Source organism: Protomyctophum bolini (assembly GCF_963924005.1).
Source record: "Protomyctophum bolini genome assembly, chromosome: 5".
Classification (NCBI taxonomy): Eukaryota; Metazoa; Chordata; class Actinopteri; order Myctophiformes; family Myctophidae; genus Protomyctophum; species Protomyctophum bolini.
In genome coordinates, this window is record NC_137866.1 from 12928014 (window position 1) to 12946878 (window position 18865).

Genomic DNA, 18865 nt, shown 5'->3' on the forward strand with positions numbered 1-18865 from the left:
TCTATGCTGTTGAAATGAACTAATTAATGAATGTATTTATTAATTAATACAAAACCTGCATACAGTATACCCATGATTACTCACCATGATATTAGCTTGTTGAACACCATTAATACTTCTATTATTACTCTCACTTTTTTTTTTCTTTCAGTGAGAGTAATGCATATTTATGTTTGCCCTGTGACTGTTCCCAGTGCAAGAACTGTTGCGGTTTGATAGGAGCTGGAACAGTTCTGAGGGGCAAACAGGCTTTTGAAAAAAGCAAGTGTAGTGGAAATATGCCCTTGCTAATTAAATCCTGATTGCTCCAGTGGAGCTGCTCCGACATTACCTGTTTAAATAACGTTAAAGAAAGTAAATAAATAAATAACAGTAACACCATTTTAGTGTTTTGTCAACCTCGGTCTTAGCTGGCGCAACTGTGGAACGTCTCGTGTCACTCTGTTTTCAGGTTCTCTGGAAGTCAGCATTGCGGACACATGTCGTGTGCCTACCAGTACAGAGAGCACTACCACTGCATGGACCCCGAGTGCAACTATCAGGTGAGCAATGTACATTTATATCGTTCCGGAGTAGCCTGCATGTTTTATATTCTCTAGGCTCAGAGGCTGGCAGTTCAGATTCTTTAGGCCTTGTTACTTGTCAGAATGAAAAATGGGATTACGTATGATACGGTGAAGTTGTAGCCTCAAGGTTCATCGCCCTGCAAGTGGATGTCCTAAAATCACCTAGCAAGTACTTAAGAAGAGCCGTTCCGTAATATCAAGGTTAGGTTTAAGATGTCTTCATAAGTCAAGAGTCGCATTCATGGCTATCACGACTGTTGGAAGACTCGTTAAGACAAGCAACTCACGGCAAAGGGAAAGTGGCGTACATAAATGTTGTATAAATAATGTGTTATCTTTTCATATCGGGTCACACCCAACGCAGGTTTGTGTGGATGAAAACCTTTATTTGATGTTGGGTTTGCTGAACAGGTTATGGCACTCATTCAGTTTCAAAGCAAAGGCTTGCCCCCCCCCCCCCCCACCGTCCTCCTCCCCCCTCCCTCCCCTTTCCCCTTTTTGTAAGCTGATTCCGGGCACAGTCAGCCTCTGACAATCAGTCTTTTATTTCAGGGGTTAATGGTAAATATGCTTGAAAGATGGCTCAATTTTCCTATGTGCTGTTCTTTTTTCCTGAAGACATCTGCCACTGCTAGGGGGCCTGGTTTTAATCCCCTTTCACGTTATTAATCTTGTCCCGGTCCCGAGAGTTGTCGTGGATGGCACAGGAAGGAGAAAGAACACAAAGCATGTCATTATACAAGGCTCATGTTTGCTACAGCATATGGCGTAAAAGAGTTAGACAAACACGGGTAGATTTGTCCAAGATCCTTGCACAACTAGAACTGTGCAGGTGCAGTGTTGTTTCGTATGTTTATTTTCCCTCGGTTCCTCTCAATTTTGTGAATTAAGGCATCTTCAACCGTAATCTTTGTCTGCCTCTTATCAGGAGAGATTACCGCTCGATATGTTTATGTGTCGACGAGCGTTGCCGATCTGGGGCTTCATTTTCCGCACTTCACAGCTTGATGAGACACAATCTGGGAGGAATGCAAAGGAAAAATCATTTCATGTCATTAGATGAGAGCGTTAGTTCAGGTTATCATGGCAATTTCCACGCTCAAGTCCACATTTCTCACTAGCTTTGTGTCACATGGAAAGCGCAGATATGCTCACGCTACCCCAAGCACTCTGGATGTCAATATATACAGTATAAAAAAATGTCAAGCTGAGATGAGCGATTCTCCCTTCGAAGCGATAACTCATGAAATGTTACATGACACACACTCCTGGAATATTACCCCACTGGCAGACTCGGGCCGATTGGCTGAGTGCGGACATTCTCCTTTCATGGGCCTGTGTGTGTGTGTGTGTGTGTGTGTGAGAGAGTGTTGTGTGCATCTTGCCACACTAGTGGGAATCCTAAAATAAATGTAGCAAGTGGCTCCCAACCTTCATCACCACTCGACTGAAAATGAGCTCTTTTTCCCAGTCAGCGCTCTCCGTGGCCTATTTTGGATGCCACGATGGATCGAATGTACTCTGACCGCGGTTCAACTTATCCACCTGCCTACCTACTGCTTTATCATTAACCATCAGCATCTAGAAACACAAACCTGGATCCAATGCTTTTTCAATGGGGGGGGGGGGGCTACTCAAAAAACGTCCTGGTCCTTCATTGATGATCAGTGAAACGCACAATGAAGTGTTTAGCCTAGTGAGAAATAAGATTCCTCTGGAAAGAAAATAAATAAATAAAAGCCAGTGGGACATAGGCCAAGGGCAGAGGAATGAACAGCTGTGCGGGATTGTTACTTTTTAAGTTGTGCGCTGGTGGAACACGCGACACAAGGCAATTACCCTACTTTGTACAGCAATTAGCCGTGTTTTAGAAAGGGTTCTTTCTGATATTTTTTCACTCAACTGAAGATAAATATGGATTGTGTAGACGGCACTGTCTCATTGATTCGCACTTCTCCAGTTACAGTCTCAGTAACATCAGCTTAAGGCCAATTACAGACGATTTGGTTGCTGTCGGTCTCCGCAGAGTGACTTTTTCCGTTTTCCCCTTCCTGACTCCTGGGTGTAAGAGGGATTTTTTAATTTTCGACAGATATTCTTTCATCATTATACAGCCGAAGCTGGCGCTGAAAGCAAGCGTTAATGCTTTAATTAAAAATGGAATCATATCTCGGCAAGGGAATTAAAATGGAAAAGGTTTTTTTTTGGTTGGCTTGTTTGTTTATGTGTTTGTTTCCGTTGTGTTGCCTTTCCCCCTGCGCACGTCTGAAAAACCATCTGCACGGAACGCCAGAAACATCAGAACTGTGATCTTGCATGTCAAGTAATCCATCTTAATTCAAAGATAATATATAAAGTACGGAGGGAATGTCAAATAATAAAATGACAGGTAAGGGAAGGCAGCTCATGCACTAGCTTATGTAGAGACCCTAGAATAGAGGCTCCTACTGCCTTCAAAAAGTACCAGTTCTCAGATAGATCTCGGCCACTGCATTTGGATCGGTCACTGCTGAGAAATGCAGGAAATAAATCAGTCACAACCGAATAACCTGTCACCTTTAAAGACATCCTGGCCCTCTCTCTCTCTCCGTTGCAATGTGTACAGCCCCGAAACAACTGCCAACTGGCTCCGGCGCCTTGCAGCTGCTGCTTCTGCGGCGATAAAGTGACTTGTTGCTGATTCTGTGACTGGGTTCAAATAAACAACAACCTGTTGCTGTACATTTTTGTCCCCCCCCCCCCCTCCCTCCCTGACAGAGGTTTACCAGCAAGCAGGACGTAATCAGGCACTACAACATGCACAAGAAGAGGGACAACTCCCTCCAGCATGGCTTCATGCGCTTCAGCCCCCTGGACGACTGCAGCGTGTACTACCACGGGTGCCACCTCAATGGGAAGAGCACCCACTACCACTGCATGCAGGTAGATTACACAGCCTCGCTCATCCCCTACCACTCCTCATGCATTCACACACGCAAAGACACATTCACTCACTCACTCACTCACACACACACACACACACACACTAGCACGTGAAACACACTCACATGCACATTCACTCGTACTCATGTGCAAATGCACATGCAGCACGTAGACATAAACATATGGCCACTTATCCACAAGTATTACATACCCATGACCCATTGTCACTTATGCAGATCCAAGGCTTCTTGTGAAATGGGATTTTGCAGTGGTCATGCATAATTCATCAATGTGCATTCCAGAGCCCACAGCACAACACCGGATATACAGGCACACGACTGTGGTCAGTTCCCCCGTGGATTTACTAATATGAAACGGAGTGTATTGTCCGTTCACACAATATGCCAGTATATGGCTCAGGTTGTACGTCCATAAAGAGACTAAAGCCCTGGTTGTGTGCCCATAAATGAGCCTAAATACAAGTCAGTTGAGTTATTGTTTGCGCCAATGACACCATTTAGGGGCAATTCAAAGATGGCACGGAGTAAAGCGAAAAAAAAGAAAAAAAAAAGGTTGGAGCGTTGGAGAGCATCACATAGTTGATGCCAGGGACTGGGACAAGCAGGACACTCAGGCATAACACATGGGCTCTTGGATGGTAGAGAGTCGCACGCTTTTTAAAATACATCTATAAAAGGGAATTGCGGCTCCTCCACTTTTTCCATTAATCCCAAAATGCGTTTTAAGAGCTGTTTCGCCCGTTTGGCGAAAGGTGTCCTAATATAAATACACGGGAAAAATTAAAAGGCAGAAAGCACGTGAGGCCACTCGTGCCCCCCCCCTGTCCCCCCCCCACCACCACCTCTCCGCTCTCTCTCACTCCTTAATTGGCATGGATAAAATTCAGTTAGGTGTTTATATAAACTTCACATTTTTCATCTTTTAGTACCAAGCGGCCAGTTGAAGATTATTCCCCTCCTCCGGATTTGTTTAATATTTTTTTTACATCTGCTTATTTTCAAGGTGTCATCGTGCCGAGAGCTTTCTCGCTGGCAGGGCAGCAGCCCAGCGCAGGATGACCAGAGATATATTCTTCTTTAAACCCCCCTAACTGCGTAATTGTTATTAAGACGTTTCAGGCCTTGTTTTAACAGTGCCTGAGAACCTGCAGATGTTGGCATCGGCACTCTTTGATTTACGGATGGGGGGGAAAAAAACCAGAGTGGCATTTTTTTCATTGTTTGACTCAATATGGAGAAGTTGCCCCGTTTGTGCGGGTGAAAAGTGCCAGGGATGATATACAATTGCTGCTTTTAATTCAAACATTTGCAGTTTTTTTCCCTCCCTGTATGTGGGCTCTGACGTCTCCCAGTACAGAACGTTTTAAACTAAAGAACATGACATGTCACATCCAACTCCCCCTGCTCTCTCTCTCTCTCTCTCTCTCTCTCTCTCTCTCTCTCTTTCTTTCTTTCCTCTCTCTCTGTCTCTATCTCTCCCTCGCTTTTACTTCTTAAATGTTCTCTTAGTCACGGTAAAGGTTCCGTTTCTTCACTATAAAGATTACATTTTTTTAATTTGCAAGGTAGTTTCAGCCACATGCTACCTGCTGTGAGTGTGACCACTGCCTCTTTCAGTCATGTTCTTCCATCTTCAGTTTTTTGTCACAGTCACAACATTGTTACCAACTCGCAACTTTGACTCAGACTTGTAACTGTGTGTTTACGAGCTATACGGCCCTGGTGCACTTATAACCACGGGATTAAGGGCAAACATGAGAAAGCGTCTTAACTGCCAGCCACTTCTAGGTCACTAGCATCATTTTAACCACACTGTACTCGTTTCTCAACAGCTCATATACAGCACTGTAGCATCTACTAACCTAAACATGTTGCTTTTCTGTAAGACGGCTCTTCTTAAACACAGTGAAGCATAGTGAAGAAATTGTATGCCCTGGGACGTTTTATTTTCCTTTCTACATATTTCTCTTTCTTTCTTTTTATCTCTGCTCTGCAGGTGTCTTGCAACAAAGTGTACACCAGCACGTCTGATGTCATGACCCACGAGAACTTCCACAAGAAGAACGCTCAGCTCATAAACGATGGCTTCCAGAGGTTCCGTGCCACCGAGGACTGTGGCACCGTGGAGTGTCAGTTCTACGGACAAAAGACAACCCACTTCCACTGCAGGTGAGGCCGGCGCCTGCATATACCTTGATGTTTTTCCAGCACCGTCAGTGACGCTCGGTTTATGTATCGCTGTCCCTTAGTTTGCCTTCAGATCGATGTACTATCAAGGATTTCCCTCATAGCTAGAACACCCGTATGTAAATCTGAGCCGGTCTTCCTGAGTTTGCAGCCGGGTCTCATTATTATGGGATGGATGGATGAATGTAGAAGTTATTATTAGCACTTATTGAGGATAGCTTTGGTTAGGTCCTCAAACTAAAGTGGTGGAATGTCAAATCCATCACGCGATGGTTGAAAGGCATGATGTTTCAGTGAGTTACTGGCGTGTCACCTAAACCCCGTAGCTATCATTCCTCCATTGAGAAGTATTTGAATCATGTGTCACCGCATCATGACTGGCCTAACTACTCCTTACAGCAGTGGTTCCCAAACTCTTAACCCAAAAGAGAAATTAGACATTCCCCCGCGACCCACATTTGTGAAAATAGCAGATCTACAAGCTCACAACTCTGCTTATAGATCGGCTCCATTAACATTTAGTTTTCTAATTTATGGAATTTCTTAGATTTTTCTTTTATTTATTCAATTTATTCATTTAGCTGTTTTTTTTTTAATGTTTTGAAATAATAATGAAAACCTGATGTAGGCAACAAAAACTAAAGTGACCCATAATAACTTCTCCGCGACCCCCAAACGGGTCCCGACCCAGTGTTTGGGGATACAGTGCCTTACAGTACGCGCTTCTTGTCCAACGACTTTTTGCTTTCCTCAGGCGTCCCGGCTGCAGCTTCACCTTCAAGAACAAGTGTGACATCGAGAAGCACAAGAGCTACCACATCAAGGACGACGCCTACGCCAAGGACGGCTTCAAGAAGTTCTACAAGTACGAGGAGTGCAAGTACGAGGGCTGCGTGTACAGCAAGGCCACCAACCACTTCCACTGCATCCGCTCAGGCTGCGGCTTCACCTTCACCTCCACCAGCCAGATGACCTCCCACAAGCGCAAGCACGAGCGCCGCCACATCCGCTCTAGCGGCGTGATGGGCCTCTCCTCCGCCTACATGGCGCAAGGCGGAGTGCTCAAGGACGACCCCGGCGACGAGTCGAGCAACGACGACCTGATGGACTTCTCCACCATCAGCAGCAAGAACTCCAGCCTGAGCGCCTCGCCCACGACCGCCACCGCCCAGAACCACCTGCTGGCCACACACGCCCACAACGCCATATCCTCCTCCTCGCCCTCTCCGTCGGCGGGACATGGCCTGAAGTCCGCCACCTCGCTGCAGCAGAACGCCAGCCAGCGCATGTCCAGCCTCCTGGCGCAGGCCCTGCCCAGCAACATGCCCGTGGCCCTCGCTCTGTCCAACAGCGCCCTGGCAGCTTCCAACCCCTTCTTCCCTCTCATGCCCAGGCTGCCCCTCCAGCTGCCTCACTCGGCCGCCAGTCTGATATCGGCGGTGTCGTCCTCCGCCTACTCCATGCCCACCGACTCGCTGACCATGGGCTGCTCGGCGAGGGGAGCGGGGCCCGAGGGAACCATGGCCTCCACACCGACCACCTTCTCCGCCTCCTCCATCATGGAGAAGATCTCAGCCAGCAAGGGCCTCATATCGCCCATGATGGCCCGCCTGGCGGCTGCTGCTCTCAAGCCCTCCCACAACCCAGACACAGGTTAGACATTTAATCAGTGTGTTGTCACATGACACATGGTGATTGGTTTGGCGTTTCCTACACACATGAAAATCATAATCTGTATCTCCTTGATTTATTTAATTATACCTTTATTGATCATTTACCTCCTACAACCCAGACACAGGTTAGTCATTTCATTAGGGTTTAGGCTCCATCAGTGTGCTGTCATATGGTGATTGGTTTGATGTTTTCCTGCACACATATCCGTATCTCCTTGATTTATTAAATTATACCCATATTGATAATTTACTCTATAGAGAGTATGCATGTGAAATCATCATACCCACAAGTTATGCGGGAACGCCTACTGAGTGTCAAAAAACTACTTTCTGGCCTTGACAGCCCATACATCCACACAGAAAAGTCCTATCTGAAAACTCACTTTGCCACTTGATTTGCCACTCACTTTATGCATGCGTATACCCTCTATTCAAAAGTCTATTCTTTATTAATGCTACAATTTCTTGTTACGTTACACCAATGTAATGCTGTTGACTAGCTATTTTCTGTCTTATCCATAATATTCAAATGTAATATGTGTCCATTACTGAATTATGTCGGCACTCAAAGAGAAAGGAAGTCAATTCCCTGTAAAATTCACATCTTCCCTCATGTTCCCGCTGCACTCCAGCCAGATCCAAGAGTGCATTCAGAGGTCACTGCTATCACTGTCCCACAGTGGAGAGAGAGAGACACAGACAGAGAGAGAGAGAGAGAGAGAGAGGCTGGGGCTTGAAAACTACCGCTTTCTGGCTTTGAGGGACATACTGGAGGCATGGTCCTCTGCTCTGGGCTTGTTATTGTGGTGATCGTTTGTTAGATACCCACAATCCATTTGCAGATAAATGCGCTGACAGGGGAGAGTAGAGCCTGTAAAAGTCTCTTACGGTGCGGAGGGGGGGCTCCCGGGGCCTGTGTGTCGAACATGTTTCCTCATCACTGGTCTCTTATCTGTGCCTGTGCTCGTTCCGAGCAAATGGAGGTGGAATGAAATTAAGTTCAGAAATTGCTTGAACAAAAAATGTTGCTTTTTTTTCTCCTCCTCCTTCCCCTCTATGCAAACTGATATAAAAACAGAAATCACTCAGGCAGAAATGAGTCAATGCAACCAGATCTGAGAGCTGTCTTTTTCTTTTTTCGGCTCCTTCAGTGAAGCAGGAACACACTCGTGCACACTGAATTTTTAGAAACCCCTTTGTTTCTAACAAAACACACTTCACATACCCCCCCCCCCCCCTTTACTGGAGTTAATTGCCATGCCTATTATGTTTGTTGTATCGCTCTGAAACAAAAAAAGCACCTGAAAATGAAAATGAAGTTATGACATTAAATTGATAAAGTCCTACAGAGCGCTCTCTCCTGCTCGGTAAGCTTCGGGGGCCTCCTGTGCGGAGCCTGAGCAGGTGGGGTGCGGATTGTAAATTGGGATGATGAACAGGGGGAGTGTCTCCGGAAGCCGGGGCGGTGGGAAGGATTACAGTGCCTGGTGGCATTCCCGGAGAAGGACAGGCCCTGGGAGAGAGACGGGGCAGCTGCTCCGGGGAACAGGGCTGAGCACCAGGCTGTCAGGCAGAGCTCCACCTCTGGGCCTCCACCAGGTACCCTGAACGGGGGGGGGAGATAGAGCCCCACCGAGGGTGGGTGGGGGGCTCCACAGATGGTACGACCACCTCTCTCCTCCTTGTCTGCCTCACCGGTAAAGAGAGCGGGGGAGCATGGGGCTCCCAGCTCCACTGCTGTTGAAACGGCATGTGAAGAGCTCCCTGGTTTCATTCACACAGTGTCTAAAAGAGTGAAATACGGATACAGGGCAGAGGAGTCTGAGGTTTTTGTTTCACTGAAGTTTCTCATGTTTGCTGCAAACGACATGTGTGAACAGGACATTTGGGGCGAAATCGAAGAGGAAGTGGTTTTAAGCTCTCAGTTAAAATGATGTGAGAAAATCTGTCAGTGTGTTTGTGGCCAATTTCAGATCAGGTTGTGTTTGTTTTATTGAGGAAGGTTGTGAAACTTTGACTGAAATAGGTGAACTGTATTCTTGTTTGTAATTTTCCACTGTCTTCTCAGTACAATGTGTACATACTCACACAGTGAGTGTATATATATTTTTTTATTTTTGTGTTACTGTTACACTAGCATTTCCCCCTAAGTGTTTTTACCCAGAGATCCATGCATCTGAAGGGTTTACTAATTAGACTCATGGTACAAATGATCTTTCACAAGCTCTGTATCTTTTCCGGGAGTAATTACACAGTGGTACATTATTCCTGGATAATTTCCAGAAAGATGCCGCTTTGAGTTAAACTCATTTGTTCTCCCTCATTGGGAAACGGGTGAAAATGAAACATAGTATTAAGCACCGAACTGTAAAACAGATTTTATTTTACACTATAGTATTGTACACCTTAGCCTGCCAATTTACTGTCTTATAGCAGATTACACTAAAGCTACATTCAAACGTGGATAATTCGAGCGGCGAGATTACATACAAAGTCAATAGTCATATATGTTTTAGGCAGGAAAGCGTTGGATTTGATAGGATGTAAATATACGTCTTAGGCAGGGAAGCGTTGGATTAGATCCGAGCCACCTGGGTGTTTTCTAGCTCGTAGGTGTTTCGATGTACAAAATGGAATGAGCAGGTGCATTTGGTTAAACTCCCAAAGTAAAATTTCGGTGTACTTTTTATATCTGTTATATCAATAATCAATAATATAATCCACCACTCGAGGGAGGGGGAAGAGAGCACCTCAAGCGACTGGAAACAAATCTTCAGGTCTGATTGAATGCACCTTTAGAATTCCATGCCTTGACTTTGCCTGGTGGTTGTGTGTGGAATCATCATATAGTGAGTACTGTAGTTGCTCTTGAAATAATGGGCTCTCATTTGGTTTTGAAGTTGACGTAATTGACAGTGACAAGGCAAGGTTTCGTCTGGCTATTTAATTTTGGGTGGCCCTTTTTATCGTGCCGGGTGGGGTGGGGGTGGGGGGGTGTAGTGGGCTTTTGGCGTATGACTTAGAATTAGATGGAGACTTGGTAGCGTCCAATAACGTCAAAGCAGACAGAAGGCTGTGTGACTACTCCTTTCCCTTGACCCCCACTCTCTCCATTGCCCCCCACCCCCCATCTTCACCATTATGAGACCAAACCGACAATGACACTGACACATCCCCATCTCCTAGCGTTCAGCTGACATGGCCCAAGACACTGGCTTTTCCACTCCTATTCTGCCTGATATGTCTCTGGGTCATCTTATAGCATGTGGGGGGGGGGGTACATTTCCCCCTACGTAGGCTAGTCTTGTTTCTTTAGCAAGAAAAGAACAGGGGCCTCCTCACCAGGCTGAGGGCCAAGGGCACACACTTGGTTGCCCATGACCTTGCCTGTCACAATCCCTCATCACCAGCCCTCCGTTTCCTAAACAATACCCCCAACACCACCAAACCAATCACGGCTGATGCACTCCAGTCTCCCAATGGCTGAGAGGCTACAGCAGGTCCCTCTGTCTGTCCCTCCTCCAGTCTCCCAATGGCTGAGAGGCTACAGCAGGTCCCTCTGTCTGTCCCTCATCCAGTCTCCTAATGGCTGAGAGGCTACAGCAGGTCCCTCTGTCTGTCCCTCCTCCAGTCTCCCAATGGCTGAGAGGCTACAGCAGGTCCCTCTGTCTGTCCCTCATCCAGTCTCCCAATGGCTGAGAGGCTACAGCAGGTCCCTCTGTCTGTCCCTCCTCCAGTCTCCCAATGGCTGAGAGGCTACAGCAGGTCCCTCTGTCTGTCCCTCCTCCAGTCTCCCAATGGCTGAGAGGCTACAGCAGGTCCCTCTGTCTGTCCCTCCTCCAGTCTCCTAATGGCTGAGAGGCTACAGCAGGTCCCTCTGTCTGCACTATTTTTTTTTCTATTTTAATAAAACTCCACTTACTGTCTACCAAAAGCCGAGCTTTCTCTGTAGCCCCAGGACAAATTAATATTTCAATCACTTGGGGATTGGGGATGGTGAGGGGTGGGGGGTGGGGGCAGGACTCACCTTCCTGTCAGCATTTTTTCTACCCCACCTCGTTTTCCCTCTGCTTCTTTATATATTTAATTTCAGCACTCCACTCCTCACTCGCGGCGTCCACTGAATACCTATTCAGAGGAGAATGTGATCGAGAGGTCATGCTATTTGAACCAATCTGATTGGCTGTCAGCTCCAATCTGACCAACATAACCCCCCCCCCCCCCCCCCCCCCCCCGCGTGGGCATGCTCAGTGGCACTGCCTGCCTGCCGTCCGTTGTCAGGCCAACGAGGAGCCTGGGAAGGTGGGAAGGGAGGGGGGGCAGAGTGAAGGGGGGGTTTGACCAATCTTAGACTGCCACTTTCCTTCAGCATTAGCATCTCACTTAATGACCAGTTAAGAGGCAGCCCAGCAAATGAGTTGTGACAAGTGCCGCAGAAAAAGGGGTCTTTTTCCCTCATATATCCCGCCTCTCAATCACCATTTAAAAGGCTTGACGGCCTGACATAATTTGGCAATAATTATCACTCTGAGCATTCTTTTCGGGGGACAGCACAGAAGTCAGATTGGATCTCATCACAGCCTAATAATGCTGACCAACAATAACTTTGTTGTCTCTCTCTCGTCTCTCTCTCTCTCCCCGGTGCGGTCCTCAGGGAACGGGCAGCATAGCTCGGCGAGCCGGTTCAATCTAGTTCAAGTGAAGCAGGAGCCAGTGGAGGCCCCCTCCCACGACTCCATGCAAGAGCACAGCCTGGACCTGAGCAAGAAAGACAACAGGTATGATGAGCACCTGGGGATCCAAATGCTCTGTTGAAAATGTAAGACGCCAAAAACCTCTTCATTTGCCCAGGACAGTAGCCAATGGAAGTAATATAACATCACCAAAAAATTAATGACCTACTCAACTCACTATGGAATGTTCAGTACAGTGGGGGACAATAGAGGACAATTCTGCACACATTTTCTACTCACTTCGTATCTTATTGTTTGAGAGCAATTACGGAAATTACGTATGGCAGCCAAGTCTATTGACTTTTAAAATGTTTGTTTAGAGTACAATGTTTGTTTAAAGGAGTGAGGCACCCCCCACTTCACACAAGTGTGATTTTTTTTAAATGTACATACAGTAGGATTCTTAAGTAAAGATATACATAAAGGAATTAAACCTTGATAGATTATTTGTATGTACAACACGACCTTTTTTGGCAGCTTATCTGCATTGCTTTGTCAAACCCATTACAGTTAGATAGATTTACATATCAATTTATGATCCCCATCAACATATTTCTCAATTTCTGTATGAGAGGGATGTTTACCTAAATCTTCAACTCCAATCTTCCCTCTAACTTACGGCGGATCTCATTTCTTGAGAAGCCAGCATTTTTCTTCTTCATTATACATGCACACCTTGTGTGATAAATAGTAATATTTACTGTTCTCATGCAAATCTTGACTAAACATTGTTCATTTTCCTTGTTCCAGTAATGAATCAAACGGACACCCCGTACCGGGGAATACATCTCTTTTATCCTCGCTTATGAATAAGGTAAGATCCATCCATCAAACGCTTTTCATCCCAAGACAAATTAGCGGGACGCGGAGGGGCCTGTTTGTTTTTTAATGTTTCACCGCTAATAAGATGAGTTTGTATCATTTAAATTTTCCAGCCATTTTTCATACAGTGTAATTTTCACAGCACCTCTCACAAATTAATATAATGAAGCAGGAGCTGGGTGCCATGCCAGATATATAGAGATGTTTGTTTTTTGATGAGCTGTTTTGAACTTGCCGTCCATTTTTTCTTTTTTTTATATCCTCCTTTCTCCTTTTTCTTCCCTGGGATCACTCTGTATTTATTTATGGACTTTGTAAATTATTTGATTAAAAAGTCAGCGGAGAGAAAAAAAGAAAAAAGAGGAAGCCATCACCCTCATTTTTTATCACGGGTAAATGTTAGCGTAGGGATCTTTGAGCGTGTGTGTTTTTGTGAAGATTAAAGTGGACATTGTTTTAATCATACATCTTCTTTGACTGATACAAATGTGCCGGGTGGTTTCCATTACCTTGATGATTTAAAGACAGATCAGCCTCTATTTTTTCCTCCTCTGGATGGCTAACTGGCTGAGTCTCCTCCTACACCCATCTCTCATTGGCTTTGACAAGCGTAGTTGCTCTCCACGAGGCAGTTGCGTTGAACCTCCGTCCTACAGCTTTCGCTGTAATGTCAGCCCGTCTTTTGGGGGTCTCGTTCTGAGATGGCGCAGCAGCACTCAATTGCCCTCTGAGGATGCTTGGCACGTGCTCTTGGCCCGTGCTCAAGGCAAAAAGCCCGGATTGTCAAATGCGGCTGAGCTTTTTTGCTTTGCCAAGTTGTTTGTGTGTGTGTGTGTGTGTGTGTGTGTGTGTGTGTGTGTGTGTGTGTGTGGGGTAACGCAGGCACTGACATGTGCCTTTGGGTGTGTGTGTGCACTGTCTAACCTAACCTGTGCTCAGCTGTTGGTTTCTATGCTGTGTGCTTCTCCAGATGACACAAGTGAACCCTGCCCTGTTCAACGCCATGAACTTGAAGACAGAGCTGGAGGGCGGCCAGGGATCCGCTGCCTCGGAGGCACCGCAGTACATGTGCAGAGTCATGAAGAGGCCAGACAAGCCCTCTGAGATATGGCGGACATACTTGCGCAGGTACCGAACAACAACCGGAAGGGGCTTTTTTACTCACTGCTAGGCTTTGAGTCACTTATTGTTTGAACTGACTGACTGTAGTGTAGTTTTTTCAGTGAAAGAAAAGACAGAGAAATAACTTGCACTGCTGACATTGAAAGCAGCATGCCTAAAAGATATGGTTGAGTAAATGCTATTCTTCACACATCATTGAAAAGCCACACAAAATTAAGAGAAACTTGTATTGCGTTTAGGGGAATTTAAGCAGAATGATATGCTCCTGCAAGCGTTTGCTGGCACACATGTGGATTTTCACCACAGTGCCCTCTTGGTATTCATTATTTATCTGAGCAAAAAGCTGTATTTCATTGACAGCATTTCCATGTTTCTGTTAAGGTTTGACACCGAGGACTACTGCGAGTCTCAGTGTGATTTTCTGCACAAAGTGCATTTCCATTGTCTGGTGGAGGACTGTGGGGCGCTCTTCAGCACTGTGGACGGAGCCATCAAACATGCTAGGTGAGGAAGCAACAGTTTGTCTCATCATTGTCTCGATTACCGGCACAGGCTAATTATAGCACTGTAGAGCATCTTCCAGCTTTTGGCTTTATTGATGAAATCCTGCACTGTCCTGATTGTACAAAATGTGAAATACATTAACATTGTTATTACCAAAATGAGTATTGAGTATTCACACCAAGTTTACTAAGACAAACTGCTATACTGCCATAGATAGTATTTCTGCATGCCAATCACTACTTTACTGACAAATTAAGTCATGATTCCGAGCAGGAAAGGATGTCTTTGAATTCTTTGAAAAGATTCTAGCCTAAAGCATCATTGTGTTTTCCTATAGCTTTCACATCCGAGCCAAAGTGAAGACAGAGGAGCATCCCTTTGGCGAAGCCAAGGAGTTTCGATGCGACGGAGCTCTCCAACATCCTGCTGCCCCAGTTTCCATGGCCAGCAACCCCTCCATGGACATGGCCAACCTCACCTCCACCGGTGGTTACGGCTCCCCTCCTCCCTCCCTGCTGGCCTGGAAGCAGCTGACGGGCAGCATCCCTGGGATGCCCGCCTCCATGCCCAACCTGCCGGCCAACTCACCCCTGGCCACCACCTCCCTGGAGAACGCCAAGCCGCAGGTCAAACCTGGCTTCCTACAGTTCCAGGAAAAGTAAGAGAGACATCCATGTCATGTTGTGTTGCATGGGCTTGTGCCATTATCGAGATTGTTCTTTACAATTTGACCAAATCTAAATTTTTCACTGTTGTCCGTCCAGCGATCCCTGTTTGGCCACTGACTGCAAGTACTCCAACAAGTTCCACTTCCACTGCTTGTTTGGGAACTGCAAGTACGTGTGCAAGACAGCCGGCAAGGCCGAGTCCCACTGCCTGGACCACATCAACCCCAACAACAACCTGATCAATGTCCGCGACCAGTTCTCCTACTACTCTCTCCAGTGTCTCTGTCCCAACCAGGTGGGCTATATGGCTGATAAGTTGAGCCTCAGGCTCTGTGGGCTTTGGAGCAGCTGAATCACCAAACTGTCATATCGCAGAGTTTTTCTAAGCATGAAGTATGCTATCTATTAGACCTGTATTTGAGGTTATTTGACTCAAGGCTTTCACAATCGCTTCCTGCCGTCTTCCATCTCCGCTGGGGAAGACAGTCGACTCACCCCCGTAATGCCTGTTTATATGTCAATGATGTCATTTTGACTGCCGCATTCTCCTCTCAGAAAAGGCCAATTTAGCTGATATTACCCAATAAATCATTGTCACCCGACACAGTAAACAAGGCTGTCTGGAATAGGGCAAAAATCAGGGGAATGCTTCGCAAATGAAACCTAAATGGCAGCCCCCCCGCCTGCTCTCGTGAGCCCGTATTTGGAAAACCATTTAAATGAATTCATTAATGTGTCGAAAATCACCCCTCTCACAAAAAGAGCCCCTCTCCTCCTCCTCCTCCTCCTCCTCCTCCTCTAGCCTGCCCACCTTCTGAACTGAGCGGATCTTATTTGGCCCACTCCTCTGGGAGTCAGGGCCCGCAAACAGATGGCAGTGTACAGACATGTTAAAAAAGGAGGGGTTCATGGGAAAATAACTGAGTCTAGACTAAATAATAAAAAAAATTGTCTGCTTAGATATACGGGACCCTCCCCAAATGTGCATAAAGGAAGGATTTGGAAGGCATTCAAATGTTTATTTTGTATTATTTAAAAAAGATAATGATCAGATATCAATCACGTCCCAACTTGCCACGTCTATCAACCTTCGATCATTTAATTATGGTTTTCTACTGTATTATTGTTTGTATTTATGCTTTGGCAAAAAATGCTAAAAGAGGAAGAAAACAAATTCAAAATCTAAAAAATCTTTGGCGTGCAGGCGACTTTATTGCTTTGTTCCATATTACACAGTATATTCATTTCTGTGAACAGACTGAACTACTATACCACGTGACGTAAGCCCTATTTTATACTTAGTCATACCACGGCGTTGCACGAATAATGAATATAGCTGATCTCATCTCATGTGAGCTTGTAGATAAGCTATCTTCGCTGTTTTTGAAAACTAGAGCGGTGCCCATTATGCACTGGCCTGCAGTTAGAAATGCACGCCCCACCCAGAAATTATGTCTGTGTCCCTTTTATGCCCATATATGGAGTTATTTGTCAGGCATGTCCAAATATGGAGTATATGCTGATGTCAGAACATCATTGTGATGTCAGAACAGGCCAGCTCCATATATGGAGGTGGGACGAATGGTTCTCGACTTATGTGGATTACAGACGTACGTACATACACACAGACGTGGTGCATTTATATTAGGGTGTTGAAATGTTAAGAAAATGTCTGAAAATGTTTGCCTATAATGCATAAATATAGACGCCAGGTTTGAAAGTGGTTAAATTCATTTGAACGATTTGAAAACTCTTTGTCTCGTTGCCTTGTCCCGCTCCAGCACTGCGAGTTCAGAATGAGGGGTCACTACCACTGTCTGAGGCCGGGCTGCTACTTTGTCACCAACATCACCACCAAACTGCCCTGGCACGTCAAGAAGCATGAGAAGGCAGAGCGCCGTGCTGCCAACGGCTTTAGATACTTCACCAAGAGGGAGGAGTGTGGCAGGATGGGTACGTTCCGCACAGGTGCTTTTCATGCCATTGAGTTGTCTTGGTCGTCACCCCTGTTTTTCTCCACTTATCTCTTGTCACTTGTTTCCTTCATTGGTACCCTTCCTCACCCGCCTCCCTACACGCATGCACGCACACACACACACACACACACGCACACACGCACACACGCACACACACACACACACACACACACACACACACACACACTCACGCCAGCACCAATCTCTTTTTGATAATGTTTTGCCAATTGGGAGATATGGGCTAAGGGTGTGAAATCAAGAGAGATGTCGATTGATTTTTACGGGTGGATCTTCTCTCTCTAGGTTTACAGAGGGAGAGAGCGAGATGCTCCCAGTGTTGGCAAATGCAATGTCACGCTATCAGAGCAATTCACATGGCATGAAACAAGCCTGGCTCATACACCTTTTGTTGTGAGAGACGGCACAGTCTGTACTGTATGCACCTTGCATTCTGTGCCATCAAGTCTCTACGTCTGTTCTTTCCTACGTATGTGCTATAATGAACATTCATGGAGAAAAAAAAGGATGGCCATCATATCTAGGCTGTTTTCATCTTCCTTTTTCCCATTTCTGAAATGAGCAATTAGGTTTGTGTTTGTTAATTACCTGGCTTGTCTGGCTTAGCCTGTTGTGGAGCTGCACCTCACAGCCTCCATTGCCATCACACACAAATTAAAACTGATCTCCTTTTTTTTCTCCTTTCATACAGTTACACATAAGATTTTCACACACACACACACACACACACACACACACACACACACACGTCACACACACACACACACACACACACACACACACACACACACACACAGCAAACAAAAAAGCGGGGCCTAAACAGCTGTTTTTTGTCTCCAGGCTGATCTGCCTGGCTGTATTGTTTGGGTTGGGTTGGGGGGGTGGCGGGGGGTTGGCTGAAGGGATTACCACTGCTAGCACTCGAGTCATAAAGAATTGATGGGTTATACCAGTATCCATGGCAGCAACATTAAACTGAACACAGGCGATGATGTTACCTGGTTCCTGTCTCACAAAAGGCCCTCCGTGTTGCGGGGGTTACTGTTATTTGCTCAACTTTGCGTGTTAAAACATTGTGTGTACAAAAGCTATTTGATGACACAGACGTGTTGTGCCCTTCACCGGGTGTCATGGTTACTGACATGCTAGCACCTGCCCAGCATAGTACTCTTTCAATTATTTCTGCCTGCTTTTATATAATGGTATTTGATTAACAGGCACAAAAAGGAACATTCATTTAATTTAAAATCATAAAGCAATTAGAGTCGGAGCGGTTTAAAAACGGGAGGAAAAGAACAGAAGAATATGGAACAGACAACGCCGCTGCAGAGGAACAAAGGGAAGGGCAACAATGGAGAGATTCTGAAAAATGAATTTAATATGGGAATAATTGTATATTTACTTTGGTTTGCAGGGGTGTGTGCATTATTGGCCCACGGAATATGAGAATTTATTTATGTAAATTCCTAATTGAATAAAGCATGTCAGAGTAATAAAAGAGCTCCACAGGTTTAGTCCACAGAAAGCCCAGACTTGCTCAGTGTGACACTGGAGTGATCTAATATTCCTCCTACGTGTAACACTCCCAAACACTTTGAAATGTGATCCCTCTTTTGTCCCTGGCCTCGTCAACATCGTCAGAGTGGCATCGCGA

The 18865-nt window shown here is 45.8% G+C and overlaps 1 protein-coding gene across 9 annotated transcripts in view; it reads left to right on the forward strand.

Annotated features, from left to right (window-relative positions):
* The window catches only part of casz1 (castor zinc finger 1), a 203046-nt gene that overhangs the window by 175000 nt on the left and 9181 nt on the right, over positions 1 to 18865 (forward strand). For 8 of the 9 annotated variants that reach the window (XM_080764839.1, XM_080764840.1, XM_080764837.1 and 5 more), the window contains 11 exons: positions 452 to 542; positions 3324 to 3488; positions 5505 to 5677; positions 6450 to 7348; positions 12023 to 12146; positions 12852 to 12915; positions 13894 to 14051; positions 14427 to 14549; positions 14887 to 15207; positions 15314 to 15512; positions 16999 to 17170. In XM_080764839.1, the coding sequence (XP_080620965.1) occupies positions 452 to 542; positions 3324 to 3488; positions 5505 to 5677; positions 6450 to 7348; positions 12023 to 12146; positions 12852 to 12915; positions 13894 to 14051; positions 14427 to 14549; positions 14887 to 15207; positions 15314 to 15512; positions 16999 to 17170 (2489 nt within the window). The remainder of the gene's footprint in view (positions 1 to 451; positions 543 to 3323; positions 3489 to 5504; positions 5678 to 6449; positions 7349 to 12022; positions 12147 to 12851; positions 12916 to 13893; positions 14052 to 14426; positions 14550 to 14886; positions 15208 to 15313; positions 15513 to 16998; positions 17171 to 18865) is intronic. The other variant, XM_080764843.1, reaches the window with a different exon arrangement.